Genomic DNA, 23171 nt, shown 5'->3' with positions numbered 1-23171 from the left:
TGATAATGCAATGTTGTTGAGTTGTTGAAATGTAAAGGGAGGTGTACCTTTACATTGTTTTTGGTAGTTGTTATGTTGGAGTTGTGCATTATCGAGTCATTGCTATATGTCCATGCATCATACCATGTTGTTGTTGTTGTTGAAATGTAAAAGGAGGTGTACTTTTACATAGTTGTTGTAAGAGGAGGTGTACTCTTACATGTAAGAGGAGGTGTACTCTTACATAGATGTTCAGTTGGCATCTAATGACTGTTGTTGATTTGGTACCACATGCATCTAGAGAAGAGTCTAGAACATTGCATGCATTTGAATAATTGATGAGTTGTGTCATAATTGAATATATGACTTGGTGAATTTGTGTATTGGTGAAATTTGGTGAATGTTGTGATGATGTGGATTGGTGTATATGTACATTGGTGAATTTTGTGGATGGTTGTGAATAATTGTATTATGCTCTAATTGCATGCCTTAATTGTTCGTGCTTATACACTTGGTGAATCAATTGATGATGGTTATATAATAATAATGATGAGGTGAGATTTGTATATGTATATATATACATATATGAGGTGGTGATGTTCTTTGATAATGATGATGACTTGCTTATAACTTCGATATGATGAATTGTACTTGTTAAGATAAGCATGCTAGATGAGTAATGAAGTGAGTAATGTTTTCATTGATTGATGTTGACAAATGATGAGCTTTTGTTGATGACTTGATTAGAGGTTGAATATGCATGCTATGCTATGATATTAATGTGATAGCTTGAAATTTAAGTGATGGGGGATAATAATGATCATGTGATGCTAGTGTTCTAGGAGGAAGGGTTATGTATATGTGATACGTGTATGATACACTTGTTTATATGAACTTGGAATGATGATATGGAATGGTTTGAATGGCATGAGAATCATGAAGACTGTGAATACATGTATGATTTGTTGTTTTGTATTCTTGAATATGTCTTTCATTTCCAATGTTCATGATAAATGTTTTTCGTGAATTATGATTAATGTAATACTTACCCCCAGTGGTTTCGACCGCCTACCTGTCTGTATGGATGGGTAGACGTTGTGCAGGACTAGATGCTTGGTGAGTTTGCTTGTTGGATGTTTGGACGACGGAAGCTTTCTCCGTTGTCGTGTCAGTGTCGTAGTATCTAGGCTCTGATTAGGCTTAGTGTCTATTTGTTGTTTTTGGATTCTGTTGCTAATGTCCACTTGTCGGACTTGGAGTATTTTCACATGAGGATATATTTGACCATGACATGTATATACTGAAGTTTATGAATTGTATTCCGCTGTGACCGTTGAAGTATTATATATATGCATGATGTTAGTTGGTTTTATTTTGAGACGTAGCATCTATTTCTTGAATATTTGTTATATTCGCGTGTTTTATCGCTTTAATAGAAATAGGGTGTTATATCGTGGGCCATGAACCCAGGCCTTATGTTGTTGCAAAAGGGACACACTCACACAAATAATGGTATATCGTTTATGATTTTTTTATTATATTGTCATCAACTTTTTCTTTTAATAAATGGTTTATATAATGCTGATAAGTAGAAGTTTATTACGACGTTGTAATTGATAGAATATAAATGGTAGGACTCTTTTGAAACAATGTTGTGATTAAATTATTTTCCTCTTATAAATAACAAATCAAAACCCAATGAACAATTATTCAGTCTCTAAAATTGTAGTTGAAGGGTAATTTGGTTCTTGAATTAACATATCCTGATAATATTAGTCTTTTTTGGATTCTTCAATTTTGTTCCAGATCATAAGCTATTCTTATTCTTCTTAAGTACTTAAACTTAGCGATAACTTTGAAATTTGGTTAATTAAAGTCAATAATCAAACAAGGTTATATGTTATTCTGCTCAAGTACTTCGAAATATTTACTTATTTATATTTCAAATTTGACATGGGTTAATGACATAGTACTTACAGATTCTCATGAAAATATCGTTCTCTATGTTCATCAGATATAGCTAAATTAACAGTGGGAGGGCTGAGATGCTCTTCTTAAATTTCTTTCTTCCATATATCAACAAAGAGAAGAATTTGAAGCTACTTATAAGGTTATTGTTATATTTTTTTCTTACCTTATTCTTGCAGTTTTGGTGTGAAATGGAGTACGAACATCAATTACTTTTGACGGGTTCGATTGCAGAAACTAAATAGTGAAAAAAGTCATTGTAAAGGCTACTTCAGATATACTGTCAATTGTTAAATCACGAAGCTTGTACAAAGAAGAGGGCAAATCACTTGCTTAGTACAATTTTTGAAGGTAAAGTAAAAATGAAGAAGCTAGAAAGTTGCCTCTTATGGTATTGTTTTATGTTAGTGATTATTATTGAGATCTTTATTCGTATTTTTAGTTAGTACCTATCTTATATAATTTTGTGGCAGTGATATTGCTTGTTGAGGTTCAACATTAGAAAGAAGCTAATTTGTTTCTCCAATTCGTGGCTGTAGAACGGAGCTAATTTTACTTTGTTGTCTCTAGCATTATTTCAATCTTAGTCGCCATTATATCTTTGGTTGAAGTTTCATTTGCATGTATGACTTTAGCAGTTTGTTTTAAATTCATGTCATTTTGTTTTGCCTTGTGTTCGTGATTAAACTAATTTCTTACGAGTTTGAGGTCTTCTACAAGATCAGTCTTTTTCACATTTTCGGTTATAATTTCCATCTGGGTGGGGTTTGTTTTGTATCATATCAGATTATAGTCCCCAAAATGGATTCCATAGAAAGCTGGCCATTAATCACTTTGAAAAAATGATTCAGTAACTGTTATTTTGTTGTTCGTGTTGAAATTAAAGGTCACCAAACAGCCTGTAAATGTTTTGGGAATTTGTATTTTTTAGCTGTTGTCTTTTCTTCAACTTTAACTCAATATATGTTTTGTAAAGTAGTTGTGTTAGCAGTTTTGTTTTATACTTTTGAGCTTTTCAACTATGTTGTTGTCATGTTTTATTAAGTATAAATGTTTCACCATGTAACAGGGTTCGGCTTAAGTATTTTCTTTTGATGAACTGTCTGTGATTTTCTTGTGTTTAGGTGCTGCAGTTCAACTCCCAGGAATGCCATATGTTATTTTTTTTTTAAGTTGTATTTTTTTCCACCATGATAGGGTCTTTTTTGGGCCCAATTTTAATGGATTTGAGGTCTATATTTCATTAATATTTTCTTCTTCACCTTCTTCTAATTACTTATTTACATGTAAAAGTATAATATTACTTATTCTTAGAGTTTTTGAGAATACTTATTCTTAGAGTACTTGTAATTTTTGGCATATACTTGTCATATAAAATCGAAAAGTTTTAACAACAAACATTATAATTATTCTCTAAGAAAATAAAATAAAACATTATAAGTTTTTTTTCTTTTAAAAAAAATTGTATTTTTTAGGGGCCTATTTTTATTAAGAGAGTCGGGCCTTCAATTTCATAGGGACGGCCCTGCTTAATTCGCAAGATCATTGTAGCTTTTTTCATTGTACTAGAAAAGTTTTCTAATGTAGTTATTGGGTGGTGAGTCCTTGAGTTTTTAGACATTTGTACATTGTTCAATTTTGATCAATAAGATTTATACAAAAAATTAACGCTCGAACTTTATGAAGGTTTCCCATGTATGGAGAATTGAAGCTTGCCCTATTCATATTCATGTGGTATCCCAAAACTAAGGTAAGAACATAACATGTTTGAGGGAATGTCTATTTGGACACTCTGTTTCACCCTGGATGGAGTACATATTTAATACATGTTTGAGGGAATGTCTATTTGGACACTCTGTTTCACCCTGGATGGAGTACATATTTATTTGTGAATGGTGAAAATTGATGTTCGTATCTAAACTACTAGATCAAAATAGGCAGCAAGTGTCAGATTTTTTTTTCCTCTAATGGTTCAAATTATGTTGAAATCTTCAATCACTTATTTACTTTTTTGTTTGGGTATTCCAGACCTAGAGGTGGTCGAGGTGGAGGTCCTGCCTTGCTGAATCGTGGCGCCGGGTAAGTTTCTGAGATCAGTAGTGATGAATATTTTGTTTATTGTTTTTAGTGAAATCTGTAAATTTAACTTGTTACCTATTAACTGAACTCCTCGTTTGTTATCCATCTTCGAAGGAAAAAAATCTCTTTTTAAAGCAAAATAATCACTTTTATATCAGTTTCTTATAAAAAAAATTACTTTTTTTAAAACAAAGAGAGAATCTAAAAGAAAAACCTAACAAATGCTTAAAATCATAAGCCTTTTTTCAGTAGCTTATTAGAAAACTACGTAGACAAGAAATTAGCCAAAGAGGCTCCTTTACACAATAAACCAAATCTAAATCAAAGAGGTGGTAAATACGTAAAACAGATTTAAGGCTATATGAAGAAAAGTAAATTTCACCAACTATAGAAAAGCAAAGTTATGGCTAAGCAATATGTAATTCTCAAAAAGAAGATAAACTAATGCAATACTAAACATAAAATGTTTTTATGTTGTACTAGACTAGACAGTGTCATTCATTCAAAGTTGGAAACTTTGATTCAAAGTTGCTCCTTATTTCAAATCTAAAATCAAAATAAAATGGGTTTCAATAAAATTTAGGAAGAAGTTTTCTTAACATCTTCCTAATCACAGGTTGAAACTCGTGTTGGGAAGATTCTTCTCCTTCTGGAAATTTGTTCAAATCAAATTCGCAATCTGCTTCATCGTTTAAATCAAAATCTCATAACACTTTTGGTAATTTCTTTTCTTCTTCGTTGCCATTTTTTTCTTGTATCTTCTTAAACACAGCTTCAACCATATCTTGAAAAATTTTCAACTCAAATTGATACTCTTCCTCGGTTAAATCATGATCCATTAGAACTTTTGATGAAACTTCTCCTTCTTCGTTGCAAATTTTTTCTTGTATCTTGTCGAATGAATCTTCAACTATTTCTCCTTCTCCTTCACTTTTTTCAAACGAATCTTCCACTCTTTCTTCTTTTTGAATATTCATAGAGCCCTTAATTTTTGCCATCATATTTGTTATTCTAATTTGCACTTAAATTTTTAACAACATTACAGTCTTATTTATATAATTTCTACTCTCACTATTATATGTAACAAAAGTTTGTTATAAAAAAAAAAAACAAACTTGAATTTTTCAGATACGGATGTTTCATTATTATAGGTAACAAATTATGTTAATCTTTTAACAATAATATAACAAATATAAAATTTATTCAAAAAACAATAATAACAAATATAATAAAAATTCTTTATTCAAAAATATATAATAATTTATTTTATCTTTTCAATAACACAAACAATAGAACATTCCTGCTCCCAATTATATACTGTGATAGCTGATTATTATTATTATTATTATTATTATTATTATTATTATTATTATTATTATTATTATTATTATTATTATTATTATTATTATTATTATTATATAAATAACAAAACACCACTTTCTCCCTCAAATCGTTCATTATTATTATAACAAACAGATACATAACAAAACTCGAAATTTTTCCTCATTCACCCATCAATCAGCAATCGCTCATACCAAAATCCATTCATCCTTCATCAATCTAACTCCAAAACAGGCCCCCCAATCGGTTCCTAATCTAATTTCCCCTCTCTAATTTCCAAATTCATTTGCCCTAAATCTTCACTTCATCAATCTAATTCCCAAAACCTTCACTCATCAGTTCACTTTGATCAGCTTATCGCTAATCTTACTTTGCTGCCGCAAACAGGTTCCTAAATCCTTCACTTCGCTCGGCCCGTTGCTCGCTTAGTTCATCTCACTTGGATGCTGCAAACAGGTTCCATACTCTTTTTCTCCTTCTCCTTCTCCTGTTTTTATGTATGCACAATTTGAATGCCTATCTGTTAAGATTTTGATTTTTCTTTTTGGGATTTTGTCAATTTGTTTGTGATTTGGGTTGTTTTATAGATTTATATGTTTTAGTTAGTGAAGATTTTTTTGCTGTCTTTTACAGTTGAATCCCCTTCTTTGTGTTGTTTGCTTCAAACTAGTGTATGGAATTTGGATGATTAATTGTTTTCTTTAATTAGTAATTAGGTAGAACAGATTTTGGATAGATAATTTTGTTTTTCCTTTTGTTTGTTTGCTTCAAACTAGTGTATGAAATTTGGATGCTTAATTTTATTTATTTTAATTATTAATTAGGGAGAAAAGATTTTGGATAGATAATTTTGTTTTTTTTTTGAGTTTAGTTTAATTAGAATACTGATAGTGTAAAAAAAAAAATTCACCGTTAACCAATTAAAATCATTATTAAGACACATTAGCTTAAGTGCTATAAAAAGGAAAAATCAAATAAAATCTAGACTAATAAATGTCAAATCCCATGTTTCTTCATTTACATGTTTGATTAAATCTCTTTTCAACTTTTAGACCACTACTGCCCTCCTCAAATCTCAAATTGATATATTCATCCTTTGCAAGACAACGTTTTATTAATTCCTAAAATTGACATTCATTCTCGCATCTGAAATTGAAAAAGTTAAATTATATTTCCAACTCAGAATTGTTTGTGCATAAAGTTTAAATCTAAATTGCAGACTTTCATTGTTTAAATCAACATAATTGTGCTTATGATTTAATTTTGTGTGCCTTTTAACTTGTTTGTGCTCATGTTTAATTGTATGTGCCTTTTAACTTTTTTATGTACACTAGTTAATTACCTAGTTTTATATGTGTATAGATAGATGGAAGACAATGATATTACAAGGGGCAGTGGAAGAGGTGTTGGTATAAGCATCAACAAAGTTAGGGGAAATGGGGGAGGTAAGCATAAAACTACTTTGTCACATTCTTCCAAATTTCAAGCACCTAGGCCTGCAGACACCCAACCACCTCAATATACAAGGCAACCTACAAATACCCAACAACCCCAATCTACAAGGCAACCTACACATGATCCCATATTTCAAACACATACAAATTTCCCACATTTCCGCTCTACTTCAAGTCCACAAATGTCTACTGTCCATGCTCCCACTTCTCAAATACCTACAAATACCCAACAACCCCACTCTACAAGGAAACCTACACATCATCTTACATCTAAAATACCTTCAAATATCCAACCTCCCAAACCTACAAGGCAACCGACACATCATCCCATATCTCAAACATGTACAAATTTGCCACATTTCGTCTCTACTCCAAGTCCACAAATGTCTACAATTCATGCTACCACTTCTCAAATACCTACAAATACCCAATCTCCCCACTCTACTCCAAGTCCACATCTTTCTAATACACATAGCCCGCCACATTTACCATCTGATGTTGTATCTGGTGGTGATCCACATGCATCATCATCATCATGTGATGATTCGTATCCGATAGCTGGGAGTACTGATCCTACTGATAGGCGTATATGGATCCGTTCGGGACCACAGTTAACGTAAGATTTTTTATAATATTTTCCGTTTAATTCTATAATAACTTGTATCCTTGTATTTTACTACTTGTTTAATTTTGTTTTTATAGGTTTGAGCCTGCTGTTCAGCCCCCACGTGCCATTACAAAGATTATGAAACACCTGTTTCAAGGGACTTGGGCAACTTATACAGAGTTAAGGAAAAATGACAAGAATCTTGCGGACTTGTGGTATAACGAGTTTCAGGTACTGTCCTTCTCTTCCTCCAACTTATGTTTAACGTCCTCGTTGTTAGATTTGCCGCTCGGTCCATTTTTTATTTGGAATTGTCGGATGAAGTTATCTCTAGTCCATTTTTTATTTGGAATTGCTGGTATATATTATATTCCACCGCACTGCCTACCATCATTTTTGGAGGGAATGGAATGGAATTTGTTACTAGTCTCTTATGAAAACTATAAAATGATAAGTTACACCAATTAACATATATACAGCCCTTAGGTGATGTTGTTTTCGGATTGGTACTAACTATAGCTTCTCCAGTGGAGCATCACCCTTTTCTTAACCTCTTTTTACATGAAATCAAGGAAATTATATGCACTTAACTACCATCCTTAATAAGTGTGAAAAAAAGTACTTCTGCTTATACTTGAGTATGAAGTGAGTCCATGATTCCCTTATTATAGAATTCTAATGCATCAATTCTGTGACAAACTCCCAGTAGAATCGTAACTACTAACTTCTTTAGTCAAACTTCTATTAAACTTTGAAATAGTAGCCATATCTTATTGAATCCTATTGGGTCTGAAGGTTCGCAGACATCTAGTCGTAATTTATGATTTTTTTTTTTATTTACTTTTTTTAGACTTTATACTAGTACGGATCAAAATACTGCAAATTTAGATACACAATAACATTTTAACATGTCTAAAATAATTGATGCTTACTTTTCAAATGCTATATTATAGCCATGTCCGATTTATCCTATATTATTTACATTGCTTGTATTGCAGAGGATATATAAGTGGCTTCCTGAGCATGAGCAAGACATAGAGAAGACTTATCATCATAAGGCATCTGAAGGGTACCAAAATACAATGTATCGGGTACGAAAAGGAATAGACAAAGGCGAATGGATCCCTGTTCAATTGCGTGAAAAATTGGAACAAAATTGGGAAGATAGTAAATGGAAAGACAAGGCAGAAGTTAATAAGAAAAATAGAAGATCCTCTGATGGTCCATTGCACACTTGTGGGTCAATTCCAACAATCGAGCATTCTAAAAGATTAGTAAGTAAACAAATTTTATTTGCAGTAAAGCATAGTGATATAAGTTAACCATAATACTAATCTATTTATTTATTTTGTACTATAGAAAACTAACTCAAACATGACTCCAAGCTGCTGGGAGGTGTATATAAAGACACACAAAATGAAAGGTGATCCATCAAAGTGGGTATCCTCCAAATCTCAAATGGTTGCGGTAAGTTACAATTCGATGAGATTATCATTTCCAGCCTTTTGTCAAATAAACATAAAACAATTGAAAATTTTCTAGAATTAGTTATATCCTTTGGTGGACTTTTTATGCTGGTGGAAAGTCAAGGTAATTGGAAAAACTTTAAAATTAGTATTTATAACTATCCTCATGTGTATTGATGCATGCTGCTACACTATAACTCCGCCATCATGTGATATAATTGTTTTTGGTTATCTAATCATGTTTATTGTTGTATGTTACCTGCTTTTGTGCCATAGTTTTTAACGTTATGCATGCTTATTATTGTTCATCAGGTTCTGACATCTGAACATGATGATCTTATGTTTCTTCACTTGGAAAGAAGTCATGATAACTTAGTTATTAATTAAAAGCTAGTTTTAATTTGTTTAAGTTTTTATTGGTTGGTTTATATATGAATTTAATTGTAGCAATTAATTTAATTTTATATTTTTGTACGTAAGAATTAAGACGAACTCTATTTTTGTAGGATGAATATGAAAAACGGATTTTTGAAAGGAACTCACAGCAAACAGAGGGGGATGATGTGTCTAATGACCATCAGTCAGATAACTTCATCTTCTTGGACGTAGTTGGAGGAGTCGACAAGAAAGGACGCATATATGGTTTGGGGACAGAGGCAGGAAAATACAAACCTTCTTCATCCAGATCATCTGACGGCATCTCACCATCTGAATATGAGCATATGAGGACTGCAATATCTAAAATGTCAGCTGAAAACATGGAACTCAAGGAGCGGTTGAAGACTAATGAGGAATTAATTCGTGCATCACAGGAGGAGTCACGTTTAGCTCGAGAGCAGTCACAACAGTCACAGGAGGATTCGCGATTGCTCCGAGAGCAGTTCCAGAAATTCATGGAGTCTTTTCAACAAGGTCATTCACATCTACCTCCTTATCGACCTCATCGTTCGAGTTAGGATCAACATCTATGTCCACTTACTTGATTATTTATCATATTATTGAGAATTTTAGTATAACTTTTAATTTAAAGTAAATGTTCTAATACTATTTAGTAATTATTTCAATATATTTTCATGCAAAAGATAAGTAGAGTGATTTTTGTGAACGCAACCAAAAAGGTTTTTTATCAAATATTAATGTGATTTTTATCATATCTTATCATATTAATGTATTTTATATTGTAATTTTTCATCACCTTTTTTATATTCCAAAAGTGTTTTGAGAAGAAATTGAGAAATTTCCTAATCTAATTTTTAGAGGGAAAAAAAAAGCTTCTACTTGCGACGGAATTTTAAATAGTCACAAAACTTTTTTCTTACACAGTAGCGTCCGCCTTAGCTGCGACGCTAGCGAATTTCCCAGAAATTGTACGACGGAAGTATTCTCTCAGAAATTTGCAACGGTTTTATCCCTCAGAAATTTGTGACGGATAACTAAAACGTCGGTATTTTGTAACGGAAAACTGGGTGACACGCATCTATATTATGAGAGGTTTTGCAACGGATTTTTGGTGTTTGCGACCGGTTGTCATCCGCATCAATTAGTGACGGAATTGATTTACCCTCGCTAATGGTTTCCGACCCCCATTATTACGACGGATTTCTTCTGCGTCGCAAAATCCGTCAGAAAATCGTTTGCTACGGATTTTTGCCCATTTTGCGACGGAAAACTGCCGTCGCTAAATCCGAGTTTTCTAGTAGTGATTATTGTTTCTCCTTAAAGTAATATACAGTTAGGCATATCTATTTAATCTCTAGTAAGGGTATGTGGTGACGTTCTAAGATACCTAAATTAAAGTGCTTCCTTTAGATGATAATTTAGGAGTTTCTACTATGCGTATGTTTAAATTACCTTTAAGAGAGTAAGTCCCTGACTTAATAGCTATCTGGCTGCATATGTATCCTTATAGGATTGACGAACATATACCCCGTATGACCTTTAGGGTGATTGATGAGAAACTCCCCCCATTATGTTTGTTTTTTATTTATTGTTTTAATAAGTTTAACTAGTTGCATAGTCTAAACGAAAATCCCTATGAAAACGATTTACTTACTAATTTATTACTTGCATACAAATTGGTGCATTTGAAAAATTTAGTCATCAATCATTTCTATTAGTGTTTTTTCTTTAAATTGGGGTTGAATGGGGCGAACAAATATCGTAATGTTTTTTCTTTAAACCATTACCTAAATATTACGATATTTAGGTAATGGTTTAAAGAAAAAACATTACGATATTCGTTTAGACAATGACGCCAAACTCATTTCAGAAGGAAAAAACACACAACCTCTCAATTGCACTGATAACAAAGTTATTACCTTCATCAATAACATCCAGGATGAAAAGATCAAGTGGAACTTGAAGATTCGTGGAATCTCTTTGTGGACTCGCCCCGAATTCAATAATTCATTCGAAGCAGACAATTAGAAGATGATATTACGAGATGAAAAGATATCAAATCAAGGGTTAAATATGTTTTTGGTCCCTGTAAAACTGGAAACTTCTAAGTTTAGTCTTTACTTAATTTTAATAGGTTTTTTAGTCCCCACAAAAAAAAATTACTTCTAATTTTAGTCCCTGTTGCAACAAAGTTTGTTTAATTATCCTTATACTCTTACATTTTTGTACGATTTTTTTGAGACAAGTTTAGAATACTATGAAAGGTTAATTAACTAAAATTTAGAATTTTTTAACATGAAACGAATTAAATATGAATTTTTTAAAACAACAAAAACTAAAGATAAAATTAACAAAATCTGGACGTAGAAATCAAATTTTGCGACAATCTAAATTTTTTAACATGAAACGAATTAAATATGAATTTTTTAAAACAACAAAAACTAAAGATAAAATTAACAAAATCTGGACGTAGAAATCAAATTTTGCGACAATTTTTTGCAGAGGAACTTTTAGTAATGTTCTTAACACGTCTGGAAAAAATTGTTCAAAAGCATAAATAAACAAATTTGAATTGAGGAGGGACTAATATTGAGTGCAGAAATTTTTTTTAGGAACTACAAGAACTATTAAAATTAAGTAAGGACTAAACTTAAAATGTCCCAATTTTAAAGAGACCATAAACATATTTAACCCTAAAATCAATTATCATTTTTATTTAAATCACTAATCTTTTACTTTTATTTAATGCACAACAAATTCCAATTGATATGTAACCTGTTACTGTACTTAGTAGCAGGGTGTGATTTTCATGTTTGTCACTCCTTAGAAGTGGTTATTGGCTACTTAGGAAGTGACTTTGCTTTACTGTCCTTATTGTCTAATTGGATTTTGGCTTAGTCCCCCAATATTGTACTTTTCCCATTACTCTTTTATTGCATTTTTCTAGCTTTATAAAAAAAAAAAATTCCAATTGATATGTGTCTTCACTTATCAAATATCATGCGACATATTTTAGTGTTGTTTAAGGGTGCAATTTTTTTTGTTCTGGTGGTCACATAATGTTACAAATTATCATTATATTCAAAATAATAATTAGATTACAACCAACAATTCTCTCAAAAATTATAACAACAAAAAAAAATTATGCAAAAAAAATCATATATGTTCATCACACACTTTGTCAAAATTGATATCACAACCAATTTCAAATACACTCTCACCAATATATTAAAAACTCAACATTTCAAGTACATCACTTAAGAATAACTCTACAAAAATTATTCATGCATCGCACGGGCAGAGGTCTTGTAAGAATAACCTACATAAGTTATTATGGGCTACTTTCTGAATGATGCATAGAAATTTTATTCTTTCTCCCTTAGTAAGATAGGGTTGGACATATCTATTTAATCTACTGTGGACCAATAAGGGTAAGTGGTGAAGTTCTAAGATTCCTAAATAAAAGTCGTTCCTTTATATGATAATTTAAGAATTTCTACTATGCCTATGATCTTTGCCTATGAATGAATAAGTTCATGGGAATATATTTTTAATTACTCTTAAGAGATTAAATAACGTTTATAGCCTTCCTCTAAAGGTTAACATTCTAAGTAAAGTTTTTCTACTTGAGGTCACGGTATATGACAAGAGGCTTCATTTTATCATGCAAATACTCCAAACCTTTAGCTGCACCATCAACTATTCTCATTCTCGTATTCCAATCTAGTGGTTTTTCCCCAGGAGAAAGATCATGCAAATGATTCGCCAAAGATCCCAAAGGCATGTACTCATAATCCAAATGTCTCTGCTCTCCCTCAGCACAAAATCCTAATAAATTGACAAGATTTGGGCGTTCTGCCAAACCAAGTGTTAACACTTCAACAACAAATTCTTTGGTTCCTTGAAGTCCATCAGGGTCAAGTTGCTTTATCGCAACAACCTGCTTAATTTTCTCGATGTTAGCCTTATAAACCTTGCCAAACCTTCCTTCACCAACAAAGCAATCTGCCTTAAAATTCTCTGTTGCGGCTGCAAGCTCATCAAAAGTAAATGTCTTTGCAACTTTTACATCCGTGGAAACCCGATCTATTAAATTCAAATTCTTCACGCCTAAGGAATATTGATAGTGTTCAGAACCATCTTCTCTTTTCTCACTCACATTCAAATTCAAATCAACTTTAACCTTATTTTCGGTCTTCTTAACGCCATGAAAAGTTGATCATGTTTAGAATCATCTTCACTTTCATCATCTTTGATCGATATATGACACATGCACATCAAGAATTTCATTTTAGTCAGGATACGATTAATAATATTTACATTTGTTAAAAACATTATCAATTTTTTATTTAGCTATGGAAGAATTGAATTTATAAACATGCAAAATTAGTACAACGATTGACAAAAAGTAATTTAGATTTAAAACAGCGAGAAACTTTTGGTGATTGTTGTTTAGTTCATTTGGGTACGCCAATCTGGGTACAATGATTTCAAAAGTAGATACACGATATTGTTTTCTTTTACATTCATTTGGTGATTGATAAAAGGGATTTAGATTTAAAACAGGGAGACACTTCTATTGATTTCAAAAGTAGATACTTAATATTGTTTTCATTTATACATCCATCTGGTTTTTTTTATTTTTTAAAAGAGGTCGTGTTCAATTTCCTAATGGATCTAGTTCAAAATTCATAACAAAGGTCGATTTTATACATGCATGAAAACATCAAAATCAACATTAACTCAAATTATAATTAGTACTTTTATCCTTCAAAAACAAAAATTAGTACTCCCTCCGGTCACATTTATAAGCAAAAAACAACTTTTTAGGTTCATTGAATAACTAATGTATTCGGTCATAATTATAGGTCAAATACATTAGTTATTCAATGTACCTAAAAAGTTGTTTTTTGCTTATATATGTGACCGGAGGGAGTACTTTTAAAAAATATTTATTTATTTCTTATGATACTCATTTGAGAGTAAATAAAATATTAAGTTAAAATAAATAATAATTCTTTTGATATCAATCCAAAAAATAAAAAGAAATTAATTATGAAAAAAAGAAGCTATAATGAATACTAGGTATACCTTCTCCAAAAAGACAACATTTTGTCTTCTTTATTCCAAGTTTAATCAAAGAAATCACACTCGAACAAGCTTTATCTTGGACATTACCAAAGCAAACAATAGGGTAAACAATAACAATGCCTCGAAATATATAAAATCTTGATAATAACCATTTGATGAGATCTAAAATGATAATCTCTGAAGTGAGTTTTGTTGCCATGTTCGTGGATCTGGTGAAGACAAAACAAGATAAGATTAAAAATTGAAAATGATCAACAAAAAAATATATGCAATTGATAAGAAAAAAAATATCAATGATTTGAGATTTGTATCCCACCCTACCATAATCATTATAATCAATTCATATATGCGAACATATTCTCTTCGTCAATGAATGATAGAGAGATAGTGGAAGGCTACCTTTATTATTCTTTGCAAACACAAGGTAGAGAGGTTTCAGCGAGCCAAAGAGAATGACAGGAATCAAGTTTCGGCGAAGCGAAGCCGACCATTTCTTGTATTATCCACCAAAGAAAAATCATACATTTATATAGTGATTACTAGATGATTAGTTAGGGTTAAGTTAGGTTTTTATTATGGAATGCCCAAATGAGTAAGCCCATTCGAGTCCAATCCAATAACAAACGAGCCCAATTCAACATTAGGATAATTACTTGCTTCACACCCCTTCCCCTTAAGGGGTGGAATTTGTAGAAATATTGGACGCTGATCCAAACACAGAATCATAACGGCCCCCATAACTGCCAAATAGTAAAGTTTGACAGTTACTGTTTGCGCAACCATAACTACTGAACAACTATCTTCCGGCATTAACAACGACACTTGTACCTTCCCTCTCTATATTAGGGAACTTTAAATGATCCCTAAAGGTATGGATTACTTTATTTGTAACCCTTTTTTCTTGCTCAAAACACTGACTTAAGTGTCGCATTGTCTGCAGGTACACCCCCACCACTTTTCTTCTTATCATGTAAGATCAATGGTGCAGTTTCTGGGAAAATGGTCACCCTTTCTTTTTTATTCCAACAAAAGAACAAACTATACAAAAATAAAAATAACAATCACAAATCACAAGGGATAACATGAATGGGAAAAACTCTGGAGTGAGTGTTGGGTTTTTCCCGATGAATGGATCTTGATTAAATTATTAATCACAAATCAAAACATTGTTAACCTTAAAAGTCGAACTTACGATGTGAGAGATCACATGTACTGCTCAATAACAACACCTCTACTTAGTCCACACAAACAAATTTTTTCAATCAAATTGCTAACTGCTTTCGAATGAAGGGTTAGAGAAAAGGGGGAATTAGGATAAAAATATGATATTGCTTCAGATCAAAGGTTCTATTTATAGAACTACTTGTGTTCTTTGCAAGTTAAACAATCATTACTAGGCTTATGTAAGCCTAATAACCCATTTTTTGGCTTTACCAACTGATTAGCTCCATATACTAATTGCACCTCACTTATATCTCTCACTTAACTTTCTATTTTGTTGGTGACCCTGTTGGTTCTTGTCGTGTTGGAAATAATATTAAATATTATATTTAATATTATCAACAAAGAAGAATATATCAATACATCACTGCTACACAAGAGACAGGAATGTCATGTGATATGACTAAATCTTTTCGTGATAACGATATTGTGTATAATTACCCTTTTGCCCTCATGTTTATCTTGAACACAAGGCATAACATGTCACCCTTGTCAAGTTCAAAATTGGGCCTTTAGACATTACTCATGTCACTCAACATGATTTATCGAGCACCCATAAATCGACTATATAGTCATTGATGGACGGAATTGGCAAGTGCACCAAATCGTAACTAGTAATAAAGTTGTAAATTTGTCATTCTCCACAAGGATTATTGTTCAACTTAGTAATTAGTAAAACTTATTTCAAAGGGTGACATTAAAATAAAATCAAATAGAGTTGCAAGGTGGAATTACCCTGCCCAATGCAAGATTAGGTTTGTGATTCAGATTATTAACGACGATTAGGGAATCCTTGAATCTCCCCTTCGTCTTTTTCGGAATCAACTTAAGAAATAAACAAATATGTGGTGCCTACTTATGATTTACTGAAATCAACGGGTAAAACTCATACAAAGCTTCTCACAACAACTATATGTCGGACTAACCTAGGTTACGTACGGTGTTGTCCAAAGAAGAGAGTAGTAATGGTTAGGTTTCAAACTTGAATTTCATTAACCAATTTAAGAAATAATTTATTAGAACAGCCAATGGACGATTAAAATTTCAAACTTGGCTTCTGTTTGACAGACTTGGCTTCTGTTTCCATGTGTTTTGGTCCTTTGATCTTGCCTTTTCAAAGAGGACTTAAATTCCTCTTAGTCGAACTCAAAGACTTGATGAATCCTTTTCCATTTATTCTTGTCGAAATCACTTGCATTTAACGTATAAATGCAAGTGAGAGGTTTTGTAACGGAAAACTAAAACGTCGGTATTTTGTAACGGAAAACTAAAACGTCGGTATTCCTGTGACGTCGGTATTTTGTAACGTCGGTATTCCTGTGACGGATAACTAAAACGTCGGTATTTTGTAACGGAAAACTGGGTGACACGCATCTATATTATGAGAGGTTTTGCGACGGATTTTTGGTGTTTGCGACCGGTTGTCATCCGCATCAATTAGTGACGGAATTGATTTACCCTCGCTAATGGTTTCCGACCCTCATTATTACGACGGATTTCTTCTGCGTCGCAAAATCCGTCAGAAAATCGTTTGCTACGGATTTTTGCCCATTTTGCGACGGAAAACTGCCGTCGCTAAATCCGAGTTTTCTAGTAGTGATTATTGTTTCTCCTTAAAGTAATATACAGTTAGGCATATCTATTTAATCTCTAGTAAGGGTATGTGGTGACGTTCTAAGATACCTAAATAAAAGTGCTTCCTTTAGATGATAATTTAGGAGTTTCTACTATGCGTATGTTTAAATTACCTTTAAGAGAGTAAGTCCCTGACTTAATAGCTATCTGGCTGCATATGTATCCTTATAGGATTGACGAACATATACCCCGTATAACATGTATGACCTTTAGGGTGATTGAGGAGAAACTCCCCCCATTATGTTTGTTTTTTATTTATTGTTTTAATAAGTTTAACTAGTTGCATAGTCTAAACGAAAATCCCTATGAAAACGATTTACTTACTAATTTATTACTTGCATACAAATTGGTGCATTTGAAAAATTTAGTCATCAATCATTTCTATTAGTGTTTTTTCTTTAAATTGGGGTTGAATGGGGCGAACAAATATCGTAATGTTTTTTCTTTAAACCATTACCTAAATATCGTGGATCCATTACCTAAATATCGCCAAACTCATTTCAGAAGGAAAAAACACACAACCTCTCAATTGCACTGATAACAAAGTTATTACCTTCATCAATAACATCCAGGATGAAAAGATCAAGTGGAACTTGAAGATTCGTGGAATCTCTTTGTGGACTCGCCCCGAATTCAATAATTCATTCGAAGCAGACAATTAGAAGATGATATTACGAGATGAAAAGATATCAAATCAAGGGTTAAATATGTTTTTGGTCCCTGTAAAACTGGAAACTTCTAAGTTTAGTCTTTACTTAATTTTAATAGGTTTTTTAGTCCCCACAAAAAAAAATTACTTCTAATTTTAGTCCCTGTTGCAACAAAGTTTGTTTAATTATCCTTATACTCTTACATTTTTGTACGATTTTTTTGAGACAAGTTTAGAATACTATGAAAGGTTAATTAACTAAAATTTAGAATTTTTTAACATGAAACGAATTAAATATGAATTTTTTAAAACAACAAAAACTAAAGATAAAATTAACAAAATCTGGACGTAGAAATCAAATTTTGCGACAATCTAAATTTTTTAACATGAAACGAATTAAATATGAATTTTTTAAAACAACAAAAACTAAAGATAAAATTAACAAAATCTGGACGTAGAAATCAAATTTTGCGACAATTTTTTGCAGAGGAACTTTTAGTAATGTTCTTAACACGTCTGGAAAAAATTGTTCAAAAGCATAAATAAACAAATTTGAATTGAGGAGGGACTAATATTGAGTGCAGAAATTTTTTTTAGGAACTACAAGAACTATTAAAATTAAGTAAGGACTAAACTTAAAATGTCCCAATTTTAAAGAGACCATAAACATATTTAACCCTAAAATCAATTATCATTTTTATTTAAATCACTAATCTTTTACTTTTATTTAATGCACAACAAATTCCAATTGATATGTAACCTGTTACTGTACTTAGTAGCAGGGTGTGATTTTCATGTTTGTCACTCCTTAGAAGTGGTTATTGGCTACTTAGGAAGTGACTTTGCTTTACTGTCCTTATTGTCTAATTGGATTTTGGCTTAGTCCCCCAATATTGTACTTTTCCCATTACTCTTTTATTGCATTTTTCTAGCTTTATAAAAAAAAAAAATTCCAATTGATATGTGTCTTCACTTATCAAATATCATGCGACATATTTTAGTGTTGTTTAAGGGTGCAATTTTTTTTGTTCTGGTGGTCACATAATGTTACAAATTATCATTATATTCAAAATAATAATTAGATTACAACCAACAATTCTCTCAAAAATTATAACAACAAAAAAAAATTATGCAAAAAAAATCATATATGTTCATCACACACTTTGTCAAAATTGATATCACAACCAATTTCAAATACACTCTCACCAATATATTAAAAACTCAACATTTCAAGTACATCACTTAAGAATAACTCTACAAAAATTATTCATGCATCGCACGGGCAGAGGTCTTGTAAGAATAACCTACATAAGTTATTATGGGCTACTTTCTGAATGATGCATAGAAATTTTATTCTTTCTCCCTTAGTAAGATAGGGTTGGACATATCTATTTAATCTACTGTGGACCAATAAGGGTAAGTGGTGAAGTTCTAAGATTCCTAAATAAAAGTCGTTCCTTTATATGATAATTTAAGAATTTCTACTATGCCTATGATCTTTGCCTATGAATGAATAAGTTCATGGGAATATATTTTTAATTACTCTTAAGAGATTAAATAACGTTTATAGCCTTCCTCTAAAGGTTAACATTCTAAGTAAAGTTTTTCTACTTGAGGTCACGGTATATGACAAGAGGCTTCATTTTATCATGCAAATACTCCAAACCTTTAGCTGCACCATCAACTATTCTCATTCTCGTATTCCAATCTAGTGGTTTTTCCCCAGGAGAAAGATCATGCAAATGATTCGCCAAAGATCCCAAAGGCATGTACTCATAATCCAAATGTCTCTGCTCTCCCTCAGCACAAAATCCTAATAAATTGACAAGATTTGGGCGTTCTGCCAAACCAAGTGTTAACACTTCAACAACAAATTCTTTGGTTCCTTGAAGTCCATCAGGGTCAAGTTGCTTTATCGCAACAACCTGCTTAATTTTCTCGATGTTAGCCTTATAAACCTTGCCAAACCTTCCTTCACCAACAAAGCAATCTGCCTTAAAATTCTCTGTTGCGGCTGCAAGCTCATCAAAAGTAAATGTCTTTGCAACTTTTACATCCGTGGAAACCCGATCTATTAAATTCAAATTCTTCACGCCTAAGGAATATTGATAGTGTTCAGAACCATCTTCTCTTTTCTCACTCACATTCAAATTCAAATCAACTTTAACCTTATTTTCGGTCTTCTTAACGCCATGAAAAGTTGATCATGTTTAGAATCATCTTCACTTTCATCATCTTTGATCGATATATGACACATGCACATCAAGAATTTCATTTTAGTCAGGATACGATTAATAATATTTACATTTGTTAAAAACATTATCAATTTTTTATTTAGCTATGGAAGAATTGAATTTATAAACATGCAAAATTAGTACAACGATTGACAAAAAGTAATTTAGATTTAAAACAGCGAGAAACTTTTGGTGATTGTTGTTTAGTTCATTTGGGTACGCCAATCTGGGTACAATGATTTCAAAAGTAGATACACGATATTGTTTTCTTTTACATTCATTTGGTGATTGATAAAAGGGATTTAGATTTAAAACAGGGAGACACTTCTATTGATTTCAAAAGTAGATACTTAATATTGTTTTCATTTATACATCCATCTGGTTTTTTTTATTTTTTAAAAGAGGTCGTGTTCAATTTCCTAATGGATCTAGTTCAAAATTCATAACAAAGGTCGATTTTATACATGCATGAAAACATCAAAATCAACATTAACTCAAATTATAATTAGTACTTTTATCCTTCAAAAACAAAAATTAGTACTCCCTCCGGTCACATTTATAAGCAAAAAACAACTTTTTAGGTTCATTGAATAACTAATGTATTCGGTCATAATTATAGGTCAAATACATTAGTTATTCAATGTACCTAAAAAGTTGTTTTTTGCTTATATATGTGACCGGAGGGAGTACTTTTAAAAAATATTTATTTATTTCTTATGATACTCATTTGAGAGTAAATAAAATATTAAGTTAAAATAAATAATAATTCTTTTGATATCAATCCAAAAAATAAAAAGAAATTAATTATGAAAAAAAGAAGCTATAATGAATACTAGGTATACCTTCTCCAAAAAGACAACATTTTGTCTTCTTTATTCCAAGTTTAATCAAAGAAATCACACTCGAACAAGCTTTATCTTGGACATTACCAAAGCAAACAATAGGGTAAACAATAACAATGCCTCGAAATATATAAAATCTTGATAATAACCATTTGATGAGATCTAAAATGATAATCTCTGAAGTGAGTTTTGTTGCCATGTTCGTGGATCTGGTGAAGACAAAACAAGATAAGATTAAAAATTGAAAATGATCAACAAAAAAATATATGCAATTGATAAGAAAAAAAATATCAATGATTTGAGATTTGTATCCCACCCTACCATAATCATTATAATCAATTCATATATGCGAACATATTCTCTTCGTCAATGAATGATAGAGAGATAGTGGAAGGCTACCTTTATTATTCTTTGCAAACACAAGGTAGAGAGGTTTCAGCGAGCCAAAGAGAATGACAGGAATCAAGTTTCGGCGAAGCGAAGCCGACCATTTCTTGTATTATCCACCAAAGAAAAATCATACATTTATATAGTGATTACTAGATGATTAGTTAGGGTTAAGTTAGGTTTTTATTATGGAATGCCCAAATGAGTAAGCCCATTCGAGTCCAATCCAATAACAAACGAGCCCAATTCAACATTAGGATAATTACTTGCTTCACACCCCTTCCCCTTAAGGGGTGGAATTTGTAGAAATATTGGACGCTGATCCAAACACAGAATCATAACGGCCCCCATAACTGCCAAATAGTAAAGTTTGACAGTTACTGTTTGCGCAACCATAACTACTGAACAACTATCTTCCGGCATTAACAACGACACTTGTACCTTCCCTCTCTATATTAGGGAACTTTAAATGATCCCTAAAGGTATGGATTACTTTATTTGTAACCCTTTTTTCTTGCTCAAAACACTGACTTAAGTGTCGCATTGTCTGCAGGTACACCCCCACCACTTTTCTTCTTATCATGTAAGATCAATGGCGCAGTTTCTGGGAAAATGGTCACCCTTTCTTTTTTATTCCAACAAAAGAACAAACTATACAAAAATAAAAATAACAATCACAAATCACAAGGGATAACATGAATGGGAAAAACTCTGGAGTGAGTGTTGGGTTTTTCCCGATGAATGGATCTTGATTAAATTATTAATCACAAATCAAAACATTGTTAACCTTAAAAGTCGAACTTACGATGTGAGAGATCACATGTACTGCTCAATAACAACACCTCTACTTAGTCCACACAAACAAATTTTTTCAATCAAATTGCTAACTGCTTTCGAATGAAGGGTTAGAGAAAAGGGGGAATTAGGATAAAAATATGATATTGCTTCAGATCAAAGGTTCTATTTATAGAACTACTTGTGTTCTTTGCAAGTTAAACAATCATTACTAGGCTTATGTAAGCCTAATAACCCATTTTTTTGGCTTTACCAACTGATTAGCTCCATATACTAATTGCACCTCACTTATATCTCTCACTTAACTTTCTATTTTGTTGGTGACCCTGTTGGTTCTTGTCGTGTTGGAAATAATATTAAATATTATATTTAATATTATCAACAAAGAAGAATATATCAATACATCACTGCTACACAAGAGACAGGAATGTCATGTGATATGACTAAATCTTTTCGTGATAACGATATTGTGTATAATTACCCTTTTGCCCTCATGTTTATCTTGAACACAAGGCATAACATTTTGGACAACACCGTATGGTGCTTAATTTATTTCATCAAATACACTTTCACCACCATTGATGCTTACGATATCAAAGGGACAAACCACCAAATCACAATTTTCAATTTAATTTTTTTATTAAAGTATCCTGGCCATATAGTATCATTAATTTTAAAATTTTTCCATATTGATTCCATATCGTATCTCTATCGTATCAGGTATCAGAGCTTCATAGGTGTTAACGATAAGCTAAGGCATGTTTGTTATAGATTTTTAAAAAATTGATTTTTTTTTTGTATTTCTAAAAATGGATTATTTGGAAATTTCCTTAAAAATAGAAGCTATTTCAAACTCATTTGATATAATTTAAAAAATAGATTTCGACATTCACTAACTTAAATATTCATTGTTCGAGATTTTACGTTGTAAATATCATATACTTTTTCAAAATGACATCTGATTTTTATGAAAAGCTATTTGAAATAGCACTTTTTTAAAGATTTGTTTTCCGAAATTTTAGTA

At 31.7% G+C, this 23171-nt stretch overlaps 1 protein-coding gene and 2 pseudogenes across 1 annotated transcript; 1 reads left to right on the top strand and 2 right to left on the bottom strand.

Annotated features, from left to right (window-relative positions):
* The first annotated feature begins 3972 nt into the window (after window positions 1-3972).
* LOC146914381 (uncharacterized) lies at window positions 3973-10045 on the top strand. The gene is made up of 7 exons (XM_085717235.1): window positions 3973-4026; window positions 5755-5823; window positions 6730-7437; window positions 7524-7659; window positions 8427-8702; window positions 8788-8895; window positions 9401-10045. The coding sequence occupies exons 3-7, from the start codon at window positions 6734-6736 to the stop codon at window positions 9848-9850; spliced, it is 1674 nt and encodes a 557-aa protein (XP_085573361.1). The 5' UTR covers window positions 3973-4026; window positions 5755-5823; window positions 6730-6733; the 3' UTR covers window positions 9851-10045.
* Window positions 10046-12821: 2776 nt separating this feature from the next.
* On the bottom strand, window positions 12822-13503 carry LOC146914380 (putative serine/threonine-protein kinase PBL5 pseudogene; annotated as a pseudogene).
* Window positions 13504-19402: 5899 nt separating this feature from the next.
* On the bottom strand, window positions 19403-20084 carry LOC146914379 (putative serine/threonine-protein kinase PBL5 pseudogene; annotated as a pseudogene).
* Window positions 20085-23171: the final 3087 nt, after the last annotated feature.

Source organism: Medicago sativa, chromosome 6 (genome assembly GCF_051527215.1).
Source record: "Medicago sativa cultivar Bolivia chromosome 6, Bolivia_mono, whole genome shotgun sequence".
NCBI lineage: Eukaryota > Viridiplantae > Streptophyta > Magnoliopsida > Fabales > Fabaceae > Medicago > Medicago sativa.
Note: the sequence above shows the minus strand (reverse complement) of the source record. Positions and strands in the feature narration are given on the sequence as shown.

Excerpts from the sequence above, each read along its gene's own strand:
- LOC146914381 (XM_085717235.1), top strand. The coding sequence starts at position 6,734 with ATGGAAGACAATGATATTACAAGGGGCAGTGGAAGAGGTGTTGGTATA. Across the intron at positions 7,438-7,523 it reads CGTTCGGGACCACAGTTAAC|GTTTGAGCCTGCTGTTCAGC; the intron begins GTAAGATTTTTT and ends TTGTTTTTATAG. Across the intron at positions 7,660-8,426 it reads TGTGGTATAACGAGTTTCAG|AGGATATATAAGTGGCTTCC; the intron begins GTACTGTCCTTC and ends CTTGTATTGCAG.